A 17,616-nucleotide genomic window follows, 5' to 3' on the forward strand; every position below is an offset into this window, starting at 1 on the left:
AGCTTGATAATTAGGGTACCGTTACACATAGCGATGCACCAGCGATCCCGACAACGATATGGATCGCTGGTGCATCACTAAGTGGTCGCTAGTGAGCTGCCACACAAGCAGATCTCACCAGCGACATAGCAGCGGTCTGGGGTCGCTACTTACCTGTCAGACGTGGTGATATCGCTGCTACATCACAAAATCGGTGACGTTACAGCGATATTGCTAGCGATATCGCTATGTGTAACAGTGGCTTAAGTTCTACAACTCTGCTAAGTAAAGTGCTCAGCCTGACTGAGGAGCCCGGCAAAAATCCTCTGACATAATAAATACATCTATAACACAGCATTGTTCTTTTGCAATTTTATTTAATAAAAAAAATGAAATATCCAAATACTGTCTCTTTCAAATATCAACACAATATATTTTTATATTTTCATATATTTACAGCGTGATGCTTCTGTATAAAAAGCATGCTTCTGGTGTAAAGACCAGAGCAGAATGCAACAAAAGCATTTAGCTGCAGCCATTTCACAAAACTTGTATAATTTCCATTGGTAGCACATTAATTGAACAGAAATACAAAATTGTAAATGTTGTTCCCTAGTAACACAGCATAAGTCAAAGGAACACAATGGTCTACATGGTCAAAACGACTGTCCTACTAGAAAAATCCTGACAGCATAGTCAAGAAGCACTGGTACTGCATATGATTAAGCAAGTATTCCACAAGCACGGATCCAATGAACATCGGATACTTTTCTCTTTCTTGATATGTTTTGTAACATTCTTACCATAATTAGTCTTTTCATAGTTGCTCATACATCTTTAGGAATACACCTGTAACTTTAGACAGTTGTAAGAAATGTCAAGCGCACCAAGCTTACCATATCCATTTGGCAAAATTGGTTCCAATGTCGGACCTTGCGTTGTATCACAGTTTGTTTACCCCAATATAAAATGAATAATATATAGGCCACCATAATAATCTGTTATGTATAATCTACATGCCCTTGGTTGAAGACCTCTAGACCAAGAAGATAAGGTTGAAATATGTCATTGGGTTGCGTACTACCAATAATGCCTGTTCTTTATCACAACTGCATCCAGTTTTCTGCAGGAATGTAGTGTACGTCCAGTCGTATGATGTGTGACGAACAAACGCTGATACTTAATGAAGTTGGATCTCAAGAATGATACTTTGCCATTCTCATTGTTCTGATCCTAAACAATGACCCACATAATAATGACTCGTTCCCACTATTTCTACCATCGCCTTATCTAAGCTTGCTCCCATGCCGATTTCAACCAACACTGGTTAATGCTCAGCTAAAATAAATTAAGATTTCCTGTACATGGCAGATGGGACATCATTTTCCACATGGAAAAGCCACTACCATTTTTGACAGGTGAGTTTCTATGTAGTGTACATAATTGGAATCAAATTGGTATATTTATAAAACTGCTTCCATGTGTTCCGTGGCTGTGGTGTAGTCGGTCTCTCAACTGGTATATATTTGATTATTAAGAGTATGTGATATAGGAGTAACATATATTGTGGACTCTGCTTACACTTTAGGCAGTTACAAGACTGTACAAACATAGTGAAGAAAAAATAGCACTGGCAAAACTGAACACAAATTTTCTACGTATCAGAGGTTCTTACAGCTGCTGAACCAAACCATTACTATTTATGAAATGTCATCAACGTATCACATCGGTAAATCTGTATGACTGTATGGTTTAAAATGTTACTCAATCTATTCTTCATACAAGTACTTTACTAAGCATGTCAGTGTTGGGCTGAGGAGCCAAGAGCTGCCAGGAACATCGACTTAGGGAGCTCTGTGTTCAGATAAATGTTTTACATTAGCCTCAATCATGAATTTATATAATTATAAACTGGGTGGATTTCTACATGAATATTGAGATGCTGCCTTTGTACATAGTAAATCAAGAGTATTGTGCCAATTACTGCTCATATAGGAAGGTGTGAGACCTACTCATACATAGGGGCCCACCAGAGAATTCTCCTTTTGCCCAATGGGCCAGTCTGAGCTTGAATCATATATTGATATATATTATCAGTATAAACCTGACTAGAAGACAGAGAGACATCTAAAATAGAAAAAAAAAGTATAAATGCAAATGGCTTTTATCAAAATATCCTACTGTTTTGTGTATACAGCTCCTATATGAAGTGTCTCCTTGGCTAGAAAACACTGAAAAACCCTGTGTGTATTCTTATCTGTTATATGTAATTAAAGCTCAATCCACCTTTGAAACTCCTTGCTTGGGACACCAACCTTTTAGCCAGATTGGAGAATCTCAAAAGCGCAAAAGACTTGCCTGAAGAATTGTTTCGATCATTCATTTATATGGGGACTTATAGAGAAGCGTGCAGAAGCCTAGAACATAACCCAGTAAAAGCTCAATGTAATGGGGTTTTACAATTTCACCTGTTGCATCTGTGGTCATGCAATTATCATAAATAGGATTGCGTTTTTTTATAGTTATTTTTTCTTGAGCGTGAAACCTTTTTGAAGTATGCGTTTGAGTGCAATGGGTTGGCTATGGCCTAGTGGAAAACAGCAGTGATGTCAAAAGCAGATCTTTCACGGTAAAACATTGAGGTCGTGGATGAGTCAAACTCTGGTCTGAATGGAGGTTTTCGATTTTACTCAGATGTTTGCCTTTAAGTAAAGAATAAGATATGTTGACTAAACTTATTCATGTAATTGTATTATAAAATCTGGACCAAATTATGAAAAATATCCACATATCTCTGTAAAATCAGACTATACTCCCTTTCAAAAGTAGAAAATGACCAGAGATCTACAAATTATTACAAATAATAATTGGGCAAAAATGTCAGAAAAATATTTACTATGTAGCGTAATATATAATATATAATTACCATATTTTGAGATTGATATTTTAGGCTGAACTTGTTTTTCAAGCTCATTTTAGCATTATATACTATGTTTCAATCTACTCAATAACCACTAAGTTCTGCAGACACTTGCACGATGATGGCACCCGCTGAATTTTAAACGGTGCGTAGCAAGTCCGAACGAAAAAATTTGGTGAACATTAACACTACAAGTCTCATTCATCAAGCAGATGTATAGGACATGCTATTTTTCTAAATGTGAGTCAGTATAACTTTTACAGCAATTTAGAATATTGTTACTACTCTGTGCAATAATTGAGATTTCACGGAGCCCTTTGGGTCATGTTTACATTCTGGATAGACACGAATGACTTCCATTCAGAAGCTCTTGTCATTTTCATTATGATGTAATACCCTTAAATTTAATAGAAAGTTGAAAATAAAATAGAAACCAGAAATAATGATTTTAGATTTTAGTCTAAAAGTTAAAAAATGTATTAAGAGTTACTATAATTTATCCAAGATCCACTATTCTTCCTTTCTGTACTCTTTACAGTTGGTAAAGTCACAGGGAGTTAGGGACAAACTGATGGAACCTTTGTGATCATTTTTTTTGGAAATGAAGTCCGTATGATGGAAAATGTAGTCCATGGGGCTCTGTACTATGGAAACTTAGACATAACATGTGCTGCCTCGTAATGATGATCCCAACAGCACCATGTTACTGAGATATTTTCACCTAGCAGCAATGGTTTTAGGAAGGAATAACTACGTAATATGCCATCTGATGGAACATGAAAAAGTTTTTTTTTACTTCTCCTGGTACTCGAGGGTCAGTAAACGTCTCTAAAAGTCAAATTACAGTCCCACAAAATTTGCAATTTGTACAAAACATTTGTATGACCCATAAGGCTCAATGGGTATGAAAGGTGTGATGAATGCATGACATGCTGTAAAAGTGCTGTAGACTAGTCGGACAGGCGGGTCCTCAGTGGATTCTCCCTCACCGCTGCCCTTGAGTGACAGGTCTCTGTCTACATCCGTGTATAGGGAAAGACCTGTCAATCCAGGCCAGCGGACAGGGTGGAGCCGCTCTTAGACCCCGGCGGCTTCTACAGTATGTTTTCTCGCAAATGCTGCAGCATAGGTAACACCAATTAACTGTTCAGTATTAAGAACATTTTTTACTGTTTCAGGTTTTGAAAAACACATGGTGAGAAAACAGAAAGTGTATGTCACTTCTTTGAGTGGCTTCTTATGGGATCCGTCACTGTCCAATCAAAATTTTGCAAAAACTATTTAGGAAAAAACCCTTCCATAATGCTAAAAAAAGACTTCAAAACCACTTCAGGAAACAAAACTCCCCAAACAAGGAGTGTTTCCTTAAAGGGAATCTGTCAGCAGATTTTTGCTATGTAATTTGAGATCAGCATAATGTAAGGCCAGAGACTTTGACTCCCGTGATGTATCAGTTATTTGTCTGAATGACATTTTGATACAATCATTGATCTAGCAGTGCTCTGAATGCCGAGCCCTGTATATCCACGCCAGCATCACTGATTGGCAGCTGTGTACACCGTACATTGACAGAAGCTGTGAACCAGTGGTGTGGGCGGGATTACACAGAGTAGTTGAGTAGGAGGCACGAGACACCTAGTCCTGTAGTGATAATCTGCCGCTGATAAAACATTCATTTTATCAAACCAGTAGCACACAGCCTAGTAAGTCACACATTGCTAGAATCATGCTATCAGCCCCTAAATCATGCTACTATGAGGTTACAAAGCAAAAACCTGCTGATCAATTCCCTTTAAGTGGTTTTACAAAAGTTTTTATTTTTCACTGCCTCAAAAACGCTGTGTGTGTTCATATCCATACTGTACATCTAAAGAACAAATGTAGGAAACAATAATTATTTCAACTTTTTTTTTCATAAAAAATGTAAGTGCTTGGCCTAGCTACTCTCTGCCAGTTCAGATATATATGGAGTAGTTCAGGATCCAGATGAGGTGTAGTGTATATGTTATGAAATTACAGGTGGAAGAATTTGATTCTCATAGTGCTCTAATCCTGACCATAGGTGTAATAATTATTATTAATGACCAGACCAATAATCATTCATGACAATTATATGTATACTTCAACAGATGGAAAATTGTTTAAATGATAAGAACACTCAGGCCCCGATTCAGCATTGCCTTTGCGCTTGTTTTTTGCAGTTTTGTGTGTTTGGATGTTTTTTTTCTTGTTTGCACCCAATTCATTATTCTAATTGCTCCTTTTCTCAATTCTATTTTAATATGTGCTTGCCTGTTTTTCGTCTTGTTTTCCGCTATGTGGGCAGAGTTTAGGTTTTCGCCTCATTCATCAGTTGCAACTTTTTAAAAAGTTGCAAAATATGACCCAATTCCACTTAGGTCCCTCTCTGGTATATTTTTAAGTACACCAGTATTTTTGCAATATTTTGTTCAAGAGGTAATGTTTGTCCTTGTGGAGAGTGACATACCAGCTCTGGCGTGCCAAGGTAAGGAGACTTATTCGCCGTGCAATGCTCCCCTGGGAAATTTAATATGCAAATTGCCTTTTCAGAGAGGAAGAAGTCTACAACGCTATATATTTTGTGAAATGTGTGACTTTTGGTACCAAGAAGTTGCAAAAACAATTCAAGACAAAAAGATAGCCCATTTTTGACTCTGCCCTAAATTCATGAATCTTGCACCATTTTAAACCATTTGACGCCAAAACGACAACTAATATTACAAGACAATAAAGGAAAGCAACAAAAACCCACAAATTATGAATTGGGGATTCAGGATATGTTCACAATATGCTCTTTAAGGGGGTAACAGCTTCAGGAAACTGTTATTTTTTATTTTATTTTATCCTGAAGCATTTTTGTTAGCTGTTTTTATCTGGCATTTTCTGAAAATCTTTTTGTGTTATTTTTTTTTTTGCTGGGGAGCATTTTTGACATTCATTAGGCAATCAATAAAACACAGTGAAGAACACCCAAATAAAGCATAGTGTGAACATACTTTTGCTAGATAATACAATTTATAGCACAGTTCAAAGAAAGAGAAAAAAAACTACATGTAGGGTGTTTCTCACGACATGAGTTTTTTTGGGGGATTAAAATTTTTTAATATTGCAGGAAATGTCTTTACTCATATTTGCAATATTGTGGCCAAATCTTATGCAATGTGCTGTTCCTCTGTTAAACTTCCTAAAAATTGCAGACAATAGAGGAGATTTATCAAACTATCTAAAAGAAAATTTTTCCAAAAACAATCAATTACAGGTCAACTTTTATTTTTCTAGAGCTGTTTAAAAAATTAAAGTTGTTCTGTGATAGCTGGCTATGGATAACAAAGAGCGTTTTTCTTTTGGACAGTATTGATAAATGAAGCCGAAACTGTCTTTTGCGTGTTCCTAGAGTGAGGTGCGTACCTGCACAGTTTCATAATGTCCGATGAGTGCTTCCAGCATTAGATTGTTCAGAGACTTGTCAATTTAGTCAGAAATATTCGTGAAAAATGACAGAAAAACAGAATAAACAGCAAAATATTGATAGGTGATGCACTAAAATTACATGAGGAGCACATGCATTTTCTAGAGCAGACATGTCAGGAATGGATGACAGTTTATGGCCTTCTCACCAATCAGTAAAATGATGTCAGAAGAACTGCAACAGAACATCTGTGTTTACCTCCAGCTCCATCCTCCCTCCTATCTCCATTGAACTTTATGACATCTCATCTCAGTAAGGCCACGTTCACACCCTCAGTATTTGGTGACTTTTTCACCTCAATTTTTGTGTCAAAACCAGGAGTGGGTGATAATACAAAAGTGGTGATGTGTTTCTATGATTGTTTCTCTCCTGAGTTTGGCTTACAAATACTGAGGTAAAAAACTCACTAAATACTAAACGTGTGCACATGGCCTAAGGGTAAAGTCTGTAGTCATTGAAGACAAATTTCTCTACGATAAATGACAGTTTTTTATTTTCACGTGTACTATTGATTTATGTAAAAAAAAATCTAAATGAAATGATGTTTACAATGTAAAGAGGACCTTTTACTATGTAAAATTCTCTGAGTTCCCCTGATTCCGCCACTACTGTCTGCATTTTGTTTCACCCCATTGTAGAGATATTCACATTTATTGCTCTTGGAGCTCAGTATGTGAAATCTCTGTTTTTCAGACCAACTGGGCATTTCTTTTAGAGTCTTTTCTGGGCTCATGAGTTTTGACCCCTCACAGACTCTTCTAATCACAGCTCGGCAGCGTCGGGGACTGCTAGACTGCTAGCACCTGTGATTGGCAACTTCTCAGGAGGGATAGTTAAAAGCACACGCCCCAAGAGAAGACTCTGAATAAATGCTCAGTTGATCTGCAAGCATAAATTTCACAGACTGCGCTCCAAAACAACAAATTTGAATATCTCTGCCATGGAGCAAAACAGTGCAAAACAGAAAAATGCGGCAGAATCAGGGGAACCCAATGATTTTTTCAAGGTAATTCACACAATTTTTAGAACAAGTGACAGGTCCTCTTTAAAGTACTATTCACCAGTTGCGCAGGATATGCTGGCTATGTGACCAGTCCTTCATTAGTTACCCCACTCTGGGAAGTTTCTTTACTTGTACACTTTCTTCATGATTGTAATAGCTTTAAAATAATATCCATATAGAGGTAGAATATAAATTCTTACAATTTTGTAATTTCTCAAATATACAATGTAATAGCAGCGTATCGCAAAACACATACAGCGTCATTCATATTTTATATAAAAGTACATATTCCCAATTTGATCTGTAGCAACTGACATAAGACACCTACTGACAAGTGACTTGCATACATTCAGATTTCACTTCCACATATATTTCCTAGTATGACAATTACACATTATAAAATATACAGATGACATATTTTCAGTGCTAACAAAAATAAAATCTAAATTTCTAGAAATGGGCACCATCCTGGATTTAAAAACCTAAACATTGCACTTGGTTTCTATGAAGCTTTGCTCAATCGAAACTCACCACTGAAACAACTGTACAATCTTTAATGGTAGGTGCCAAGGGGAACCATACTCCTTATAGGAGAACCGTCATAAAAATACAGTTATTACATGTTGCACACAAATATTACAGAATTTTACAATTAGATTAGTATTAGTTTTCTATGTCCTTTATCTCTAGTATAGTACCTTTAAATATGATTTTATATGCTTGTTAATACTGTATATCAGCAGTTGTAACATCTATGGTTACCCTTGTAAAAAGAAAATAAGGATAGAGAAATTCTTACTAATATCCTTCCCTCAAAATGTTGTAGTTACCTGGAGATCGAAGTCACTGTTTGGTTGTCCTGTTGTGTAAGATTTCTTAATATTAGATTCAGCCAACACTGTCAGTCACAATTTTTTATAGGTTTTGTAGGGCTAGAATAATTTTCTTATTTTGCCTTTAGGACTGTAACAGCAGTAAAATGTTATTGTTAGGTTGTAATTTTTTTTTCTGGCTGTCATTTTTAGATTCATATCAGTTATAATTTTGTCATTTTTATTTGCACAGCTTTAAGTTTCATTGAATACTTTAAGGAATATATTATTTTCATTGTATGTATTAAGGTGGATCATACCTGAACTTGTTTTGTGCAGGTTTGTGGCATTTATTGAATAATTTTATAGCTTTTTTATATACCTGTCATTTTTTACTTTTCATTTTATACTATTACAAGCACTATGAGCACAAACTATTACTTGCTTTGGCACAAGACAAGTCATGCTGGTTGTGTAAAAGGGTGACTGGTAGAGATGATTGAATCTGCCAAGATACAAATTTGCCAAATCAAGTGGATTTTATAGAGAAATTCGATTTGCATTGAAAGTATTGAAAATTGAATGTTCCTTTTTTTGCAAGGGTCTCTCCAGACCCCAGAACATAATAAGCTAACGATGAATAACAAATCCCCAAAAAGAATAGTCATCTCATCACTCACCAGTTCCACCATTCCGATCCTCCACATTTTTTTCTTCTTTCCCTGGTCACACGTGACCACTTTGACTTCTACACTAAAGGACAAGATTTCAGGCTGGGCTAGGCCTCAGACATCACTGCCTCCTGTGCCATCACTCAGGCAAAATTTGTTGTAATGTTATGGCATACAGTATCCTCTGAGGCCTAGTAGAGCTGGATAGATGGCCTGAAGTGAAGAGGCTGAAGTGGCTGCTCGTGTCATGGGAAGTGGAAAAAAAGGGTCGGATGGCAGACTTTCAGGACACCGGATAGGTGATCTATAAGGTATTATTATTTTTTTTTTTGTTTGTCTGGCCCTCTACAATTCAGCAAAATGGCAGACAATTCAATTTCACTCTAATAAATTTGCTCATCCCTAGTGACTGGGATGCAAAGACAGTTCCTTTCCTTTTCTTATTACAGCAATCATTATAGAGTGCAGTGAATTATTGGTTAAATAGCTAGGACCTGATGTTTCTCTGGTTCTGGTTCTCGCTGTTTTTACAAGAGTTTAATATGCAAATTGCCTCTTCAAAGAGGAAGAGGACTTGAACTCTATAGCGCCACCAAGAGTTTATAAGATGGAAAAAAATGACCTTCATGATTTGTAATATTAGTTTTTGTCTTTGACAATTGATGAGTCAATCGAATTGAAGCAAATCAAATTCACTTTGACTTTCACAAAAAATTTCATTCACCAAAATCAAATTTTTCACATTGATTTGCTCAAATCTGCATTTTGCTAGACTGTTTGTAGAGCCAGGAAGATGTTAAAATATAGCAAAATATTGTCACCTCGCCCCTGACCTATCCTGCCACCAAAGCTCTCTGTCCAGTCCTCCACTCACTCCCTCCAGTCTTTTGTTGCCAACTCCTAGACCTTAGAAACATACCATGCTAACTAGGCCACACACAATTCATTGACCTCTATGATGTGCACTGCGCCCAAGTCATGAAAGGGGGTGTAATGTAGGAGTTAGATATCAACAGTGTGTGTGTAGCCTAGTCAACGTGGGTAGTGCTGGAGACCTAGGAGTATGTATTGTGAGATGGTGTGAGTTTCAGGACTGGGTGGGCACTATGGGAGGACAGGGGAGGGGCAAAGTGAATATACAGTAATATTTGATTATTTATTATTCCATTTCAGCGCTCCATTTAGTGAGACTTGAGAAAACAATCACATCTTTCAGTGGCAATAGAGGTATTTTCAATTTCCATTGATTTATTTGAATATCCCAGTTGAATCTTCTGGATTAAAATTTTGGCTGATTCGCTCATATTTTCAATGTAACTGAAAATGGGTGAATACAATATTTTAAGATTTAATCAAGAGGACAATAGTGACTTTCACATTTCTGTTTTTTTTTAATTTTAGTGTGACATGCTCTGTGAAACTTGATATTGTTTTGTATATTTTTAATAGGAAGGCGAGAAGCAGCACTTTAGAATAAGCAGCATTAAACATTCTGTAAAAAAGTGTGTTTAGGTGTTCTATAATCCAGGCTGATCGCCAGAAAAACACAAGCAACTTTTTCAGCACTGTTACCTTTTTTTTTGGGGTCCATGGGAAAAATTGATTCCTGAAGTCTTGCGCTAACATCCTTTTGATATTGAATTGGAAAATCAGAAACCTTGTCACACTGTCTTAATATCTTAACATCTAATACTTCAAGAGTACTACATGAAAATTTGGAGCAAGCAGTTCATGTTCAGAGTCCCATATGATTATACATGACTCACAACATTTATTATTATTTTTTTATTTTGAAATACTGTTCAATTATGAAAAAAAGAAACAATGACAGGTTTCCAGTATTACACAGTTTGATTTTATCAAATACTTACTATTACTAATACTCTTTAGGTAGATCTTATTTTATTTTATCTAGAAGCTATATCATCACATAAGCTCTAGTCTCCAGAAAAGAGTAGCAACTCTGCAATGATTAATATGTATGCAAAATGCTGAATACCGCCACACAAGATATAAGAAGCTTTACTGTAATTTTTAAATCCCACCAGCACTTGAGAGGTCTTAAAGGGCAGCCGTCACTGACACAGTAGAGGCAGATATTTTGTGGATTGCAGAACACTTTGTGAGAATGTAGACTATGGGTATCACCACTTTTTAGTGCCTTATATTTCTACTTGAACTCTGCAAGTGCACTTTAAACACATTGCTGAGCAAAATTTGTGGTTAAAGACCTCACCAGTGCTGTCCGGATGACACTGTTAAAACTAACAATATTAAAATACCATCTTTTGTCACAATTAAAGGCAGTTGGATATGTTTTCTTCTTATTTACATTACAGAGATCTGATCTAGAAAATTGGTACAATAAACCATTTTAAGTTTTAAAAACAGGCAGTCTTTGGTGACGCAAAGGCAAAGAGTGTCTTTTGTTTGTTTGTTACCTCCTGCCTACTTCACTCTGTCTCATGAAGTGAATATTGTTGGCACTATCAGAAAGTTCTAGATACTGATCCACTGAATTAACAAAATATCCATCATAGCCTTGGACCTTCCCTGTACTCAATAGTTGTTGTTTCTCGGCTTCTGTCCACAGTCTGATGCCTTCCTCTCCTTCCTGAAGTCTCTTCTGCTCCTTAGTCCAAGCCTGGGTCACTGCTCGCTGTCTTGCTAACTCTAGAACATGATCCTTCTCTTCTTCAATGGTTGTTCCATATCGAACATTAAAGCACAAGGTGCCATGTTGAAGCTGTATGTCAGCAAACCGTCTAGTTCTCCCACTGACCATTGATGTCATCTGTGACACAGTGACATTGACTCCATTTTCCAGAATACGACCACTGCCACTGTTTCCAATTAGAGTAAGATCTTCTTCCAAGGAGCCCAACTTAATGAAGTAGTGAGTATCCCGACCGTCAATGGTAAAATGTAAATTGTCCAAGTAGTGGGCGTTGTTTAAGATGGCAGCAATACGGCGACTGTCTTCATTAGCCACCCCAATGACATCAGCTGTTACAACTCCATCTTTGATAGCAAACTTTATCCCTTTTCCGAATAAAGATGGCACAGCTGAAAATCTGGGATATTTAATGTTTTTGTGACATTTTTCAGTATTGTGTTTTGGAGCCATTGGAAGCTGATCTAAAGAAATGAAATTTCTCAACTGCTTCTGAAGTTCACATTGTATCCCAAGAATTGTCTAAAAGATTATAAAAAATGTGCATTAGTTGAGATAGGGTATCTTTACATCAATGAATATATACATTTTTAAAAATAAACTGCTTCAGCAAATAGGTCAGAGAAACTAGACTTCAAGAAAGAGCTAAAAATGTTTTCTTTTTGGTTTTACATTTACTGTATGTTGCTTTACTTTTTGTTACTGTGAAGGCGATTGAAGAAATTCTAAAACTAAAAAATAATCGTTATTTTCTATATCTACATTTGAAGGAAGAGTACTTATGTGGTAGAGTGACTAACAGAAGAGCTTTCAGGTGCTAAAAGAGGTATAAGAAATATACTGACCTTCCCAGGATCCCACTCCTGGGTTTTAGTTTGTAGTTGTAGTAGTTCATAAGTCGACTCAAAGCCTTTTGCCTCTGGTTTGGGAAACCCAGGAAGGACATTGTGTAATTGGAAACCAAACAGCTCCAGCCAACTTCCAATGTCTAAAAAGACAACACACAAAATCCCACAATCAAAAGAGTGTTTCTCAACCTTATCAGGCCAATCTTTATCCCATGGCCAGTACTGTGACATGGCCACGGGAGGTAAGTAAGGATCACAGAACAAGCACAATTTTTGCCTATTGCATTGCATAACAGAAAGTGGCACATGTAGCTTTCTGTGCAAAATTTTTGCCTATTACCTTGCTTATTTAGAACACGACCCAATCTAAGGCATAAGTAAAAAATAAACCGGCCCCATACAAAAGGCTTTTAACATGGACCCCATTCCTTTTTATTGACTTCTTGCCAGAAATTCCCTGTATACAGACCTCCCAAACAGAGATCTCATCTATATAATAACCCATAACATTGTCAGTCATCCAAACACCACCATATGATTGCATCTAATTTTTTTTTCCACTCAGAAAAATAATATGTATGTCCCCCCCTTTCTACAGGATGACGTCCATAGAGCCCTCAGTATAATGAAACTAAGAACTCCATCAGTACAAGGCCCCCATATAATTGCTTCCATAGTCCCATCATTATAATAGGCCCCACCAGAGTAATGAAAACCATATCCCCATCAGTATAATAAACCCCTCTTCAGTATAATGACATATAAAGCTCCTCACCACAGCTCTCCAGCCAGCAGCAAGCTCTTGAACCGCAGCGCTCTGTCAACATTCTCATGAAACATTGAAGTAAATCACCTGTACACCATTTCAAAGCTCTTGTAACCCACTACTATTAAAATTATCCAGTTGATAAGGATCCACTGATATTTACACAATTGAGATCCTCATGGTTATTTAATGCATGTATCACTTCGTATCCAAGTTACATGAACAGTGCTGCCTATAATTATTAGATTTCACTATGTATTACCAGAGAAATGAGACTGTGGGTATCTTAGGTTGAAAATAAATAGCTGCAGTACCCAAGACCAAATGTGGAGCTATGGACTCCCAGCTACATACACTATTTATTTCAAGCCACTAAGGGAGCTGGAAGCAGTTGATCTTTTGGGGTACTGGGTGTCAGACCCCCACTGATCTGATATTAAATTGGTTTATATGAACTTGTTTAACAGGAGCGCTTGTTCTCTACCTCCCAGCTTCCTGCTTGCCAGGTTGGAGGTGTTTTCATGATTGATTGACAGTTCAGACCAGCAACATGGTTTCTCCGCTGGTCTGAACTGTGCACTCTTCGATGCTGCAAATAGAGTCAGTTTTGCTTTTGCAGGATCAGAGGAGCAAATGGACACCGAAGCTGGCTGGATTCAGCAATCCGACCAGCTTCAGAGAGGCACAAACGTGCTTTATAGCAAACAGTTTGCAGACGCTGCCCTTATTTCTGGTCGGTAACATAAGCAGCAAGCAGTAAACAATAAAATAAAAAATTCTCTCTTTTCCTGAGACCAGAGAGGATTTTTAATAGGAAGTAAATTGAAAGGTTCAGTTTTGTTAGAAGCACTTTGCAATTTTGCTCAATTAAGATGATAACCTATCCTAAGGATAGCATATCAATATCTAAGACCCTGACAACCCCTATAAGTCAGTTATCTGATTGCTATGCATTTCTAATTTCATCAATAATAAATTCGATTTTTACATTGACTACATATATAAATATATACATAAAGAAAGTATTCAGACCCCTTTAAATTTTTCACTCTTTGTTTCATTGCAGCCAATTTTTATATTAAAAAAAGTTCATTTTTTCTCATTAATGTACACTCTGCATCCCATCTTGACTGAAAAAAACAGGATTGTAGAAATTTTTGCAAATGTATTAAAAAAGAAAAACTGAAATATCACATGGTCATAAGTATTCAGACCCTTTGCTCCGACACTCATATTTAAGTCACATGGTGTCCATTTTTTTGTGATCTCCTTGAGATGGTTCTACTCCTTCATTGGAGTCCAGTTGTGTTTATTTAAACTGATAGGACTTGATTTGTAAAGGTGCACACCTGTCTATATAAGACCTCACAGCTCACAGTGCATGTCAGACCAAATGAGAATCATGAAGTCAAAGGAAATGGCCAAGGAGCTCAGAGACATAATTGTGGCAAGGCACAGATCTGTACAAGGTTACAAAATAATTTCTGCAGTACTCAAGGTTCCTAAGAGCACAGTGACCTCCATAATCCTTAAATGGAAGATGTTTGGGACCATCAGAAGACTTCCTAGACTTGGCTGTCCAGCCAAACTGAGCAATTGTGAGAAGAGCTTTGATGAGAGAGGTAAAGAAGAATCCCAAGATCACTGTGGCTAAGCTCCACAGATGCAGTAGGGAGATGCAAGAAAGTTTCACAAGGTCAACTATCACTGCAGTCCTGCACCAGTCAGGCCTTTTTATGGGAGAGTGGCCCGACGGAAGCCTCTCCTCAATGCAAGACATATGAAAGCCCGCGTAGAGTTTGCCAAAAAACACATGAAAGACTCCCAGACAATGAGAAATAAGATTCTCTGGTCTGATAAGACAAAGATAGAACTTTTTGGTGCTAATTCTATGTGGTGTGCGTGGAGAAAACCAAACACTGCTCATCACCTGCCCAATACAATCCCAACAGGGAAATATGGTGGTGGCAGCATCATGCTATGGGGGTGTTTTTCAGCTATAGGGACAGGAGGACTGGTTGCAATTGAAGGAAACATGAATGCGTCCAAGTACAGAGCTATCCTGGATGAAAGCCTCTTCCAGAGTGCTCTGGACCTCAAACTAAAATAACAAAGGAGTGGCTTCAGAACAACTCTGTGACTATTCTTGACTGGCCCATCCAGATCCCTGACCTGAACCCAATTGAGCATCTCTGGAGAGACCTGACAATAGCTGTCCACCAACGTTCAACATTCAACCTGACGGAACTGGAGAGGATCTGCAAGGAAGAATGGCAGAGTATCCCCAAATCCAGGTGTGAAAAACTTGTTGCATCATTCCCAAGAAGACTCATGGCTGTACTAATTCAAAAGGGTGCTCCTACTCAATACTGAGCAAAGGGTCTCAATACTTATGACCATGTGATATTTCAGTTTTTCTTTTTTAATAAATTTGCAAAAATTTCAACATCTGTTTTTTTAATTTTTTTCATTTAAGATGGTGTGCAGAGTGTACATTAATGAAAAAAAAATACTTTTTTGAATTTACCAAATGGCTGAAATGAAACAGAGTGAAAAATTTAAAGGGGGTCTGAATACTTTCCGTACTCACTGTGTGTGTGTGTATATATATATATATATATATATATCTGAGTGAGATAGAGAGAAAAAGTTCTAGAACATTTCTTCTCTTTAACAAATTCTCAATCTTTAGGATACCAGATAAAAGCATTATTATACCTGTTGTGTACTGTGCCACATCCTGGGTTTTGCCCACAGGGTAATTTTTTTCAAATGAGTACAGGTTAAATGGCCTTGGATCAGTACTTATTCTATTCCAAATGTGATGATTGGGTGTAGCCCATCGTCCAGCCACAACATCATAATCTCTTTGTCCAAGGTGTACAAGTTTAGTAAGAGAATCATAAAGTCCTCCATAAAATCCGGTCAGGATTTCAAAGTCTGGATTGGTATCTTCATAGATGTCACCATATGGTGTGTAGAGAATTTCCTTTATAACTTGGCCTCGACTGCTGAATACAGCTAGAGGTGTACCTGTATTATCGCACGCTACATAATACTCCTCTCCACTGCTTAATTCCATGGCTATTAGGTGTCCTTGAAGATCATAATACAGTGATGTTATTTCTGAACTGCTGTGATTGTATAAATGAGTAACTCTGATTGGATTAGCTAGATCTGCATAGAAGAACTGCAAATGAGAACCAGTGCTTGTTTTGCTTGCAACGCGCCTTCCAAGTCCATCATATCGGTAATGGACATTCCAGCCGGCAACCTTGTTATAAGCCTTACTTAAAAGACCATTAGAATTGTACTCAAATATGTCATTGCCTCTTTGTCTGAGGAAACCATCTTCATCCATTCTATACTGGATTTCTCCAAGCCGGGTAATGCGATCTCCAATGTCATATCTCAGGGGAATTAAGCGGACACTATTCCCATGGCTAAGCAGGTTTATGTTTCCATTTAGATCGTAGCTATACCGCCACTGAAGTTTGTCATTAACGTACACAGCCTGAAGTTGTCCATCAGGATCATATTCATATGAATATCTTGTTAAATTCGCATCTACGCCCACTCGTATTCCACACATTATCATTCGACCCATATTATCATACTGAATTGTCATCCAGTAGGAGATGGCCTTTAGAATCTCATATTGCACCTCAATAACTTGTCCGCTTGAGCTAAAAATTTTAGTATGCTTCATCATTGATGTGGTAATAACCTGATTTAGATCATAATTGATGACACTAAATTTTCCAAACTGTTCCGTTCTACCTGACACATCAACGTATCGGTATAAGTCTATAGGCAAAGGAATCTCATTTATCATTGCTTGCATACTCGTTACTCGGAAGTTGTTATAGCTGTAGTCAAATCTTGCATTAACAAGACCTTCTTCACTGAATCTGAAGATCTGTCGCCCAATAAGAGGCCCTGTTGAGAAGATTGGAATATTTTAGTAAAGATACTCCCTGTTTTGAATACGTATAAAAATAATTAGGCTCTATACACCTAGTAATTGATGTCCTTCATCTAGTGAGCTATATAGCGCTTCATGCACTGAAATAAAGTGTTATGATCTGTTTAGGATCAAACCAATAGAAGATTTGCTAATAGCAGAGACAACCAGAGGATCAAATTTGAGTCAGCCAATATAAAACATGAGGGCCGGCCAAGCAGTGCCATTTTATGCTTGTCCAGTGTAGGGATAGGAAGTCAGAGTGAACATAAGGATAGAGAAAGGGCTAATCTGATTGTAGTGTCCTACTTTTAGTGCTGAAGCACCTTGAAAATGGGAGTGGTATTCTCAGTCTGTGAATACAAATCTAAAGATCAAGTAATATGTAGGGAAGTTCTGTGGCCGAGATGTACTGCAGTAACAGTATTTTAATAACTTCAGTTTTAAAATCTTCACACACTGCAAAAATAAGGAGGGCAGTATTAAACC

The 17,616-nt window shown here is 37.3% G+C and overlaps 1 protein-coding gene across 8 annotated transcripts in view; it reads right to left on the minus strand.

Annotated features, from left to right (window-relative positions):
• Positions 1-336: 336 nt before the first annotated feature.
• The window catches only part of TENM1 (teneurin transmembrane protein 1), a 1,357,925-nt gene continuing 1,340,645 nt past the window's right edge, over positions 337-17,616 (minus strand). For all 8 annotated transcript variants that reach the window (XM_073547613.1, XM_073547619.1, XM_073547618.1 and 5 more), the window contains 3 exons: positions 15,882-17,102; positions 12,395-12,537; positions 337-12,071 (listed from right to left, as the gene is read on the minus strand). In XM_073547613.1, the coding sequence (XP_073403714.1) occupies positions 11,313-12,071; positions 12,395-12,537; positions 15,882-17,102 (2,123 nt within the window). In that variant the 3' untranslated portion in view covers positions 337-11,312. The remainder of the gene's footprint in view (positions 12,072-12,394; positions 12,538-15,881; positions 17,103-17,616) is intronic.

Source organism: Dendrobates tinctorius, unplaced genomic scaffold (genome assembly GCF_039654945.1).
Source record: "Dendrobates tinctorius isolate UK_male_01 unplaced genomic scaffold, ASM3965494v1 ptg000154l, whole genome shotgun sequence".
NCBI lineage: Eukaryota > Metazoa > Chordata > Amphibia > Anura > Dendrobatidae > Dendrobates > Dendrobates tinctorius.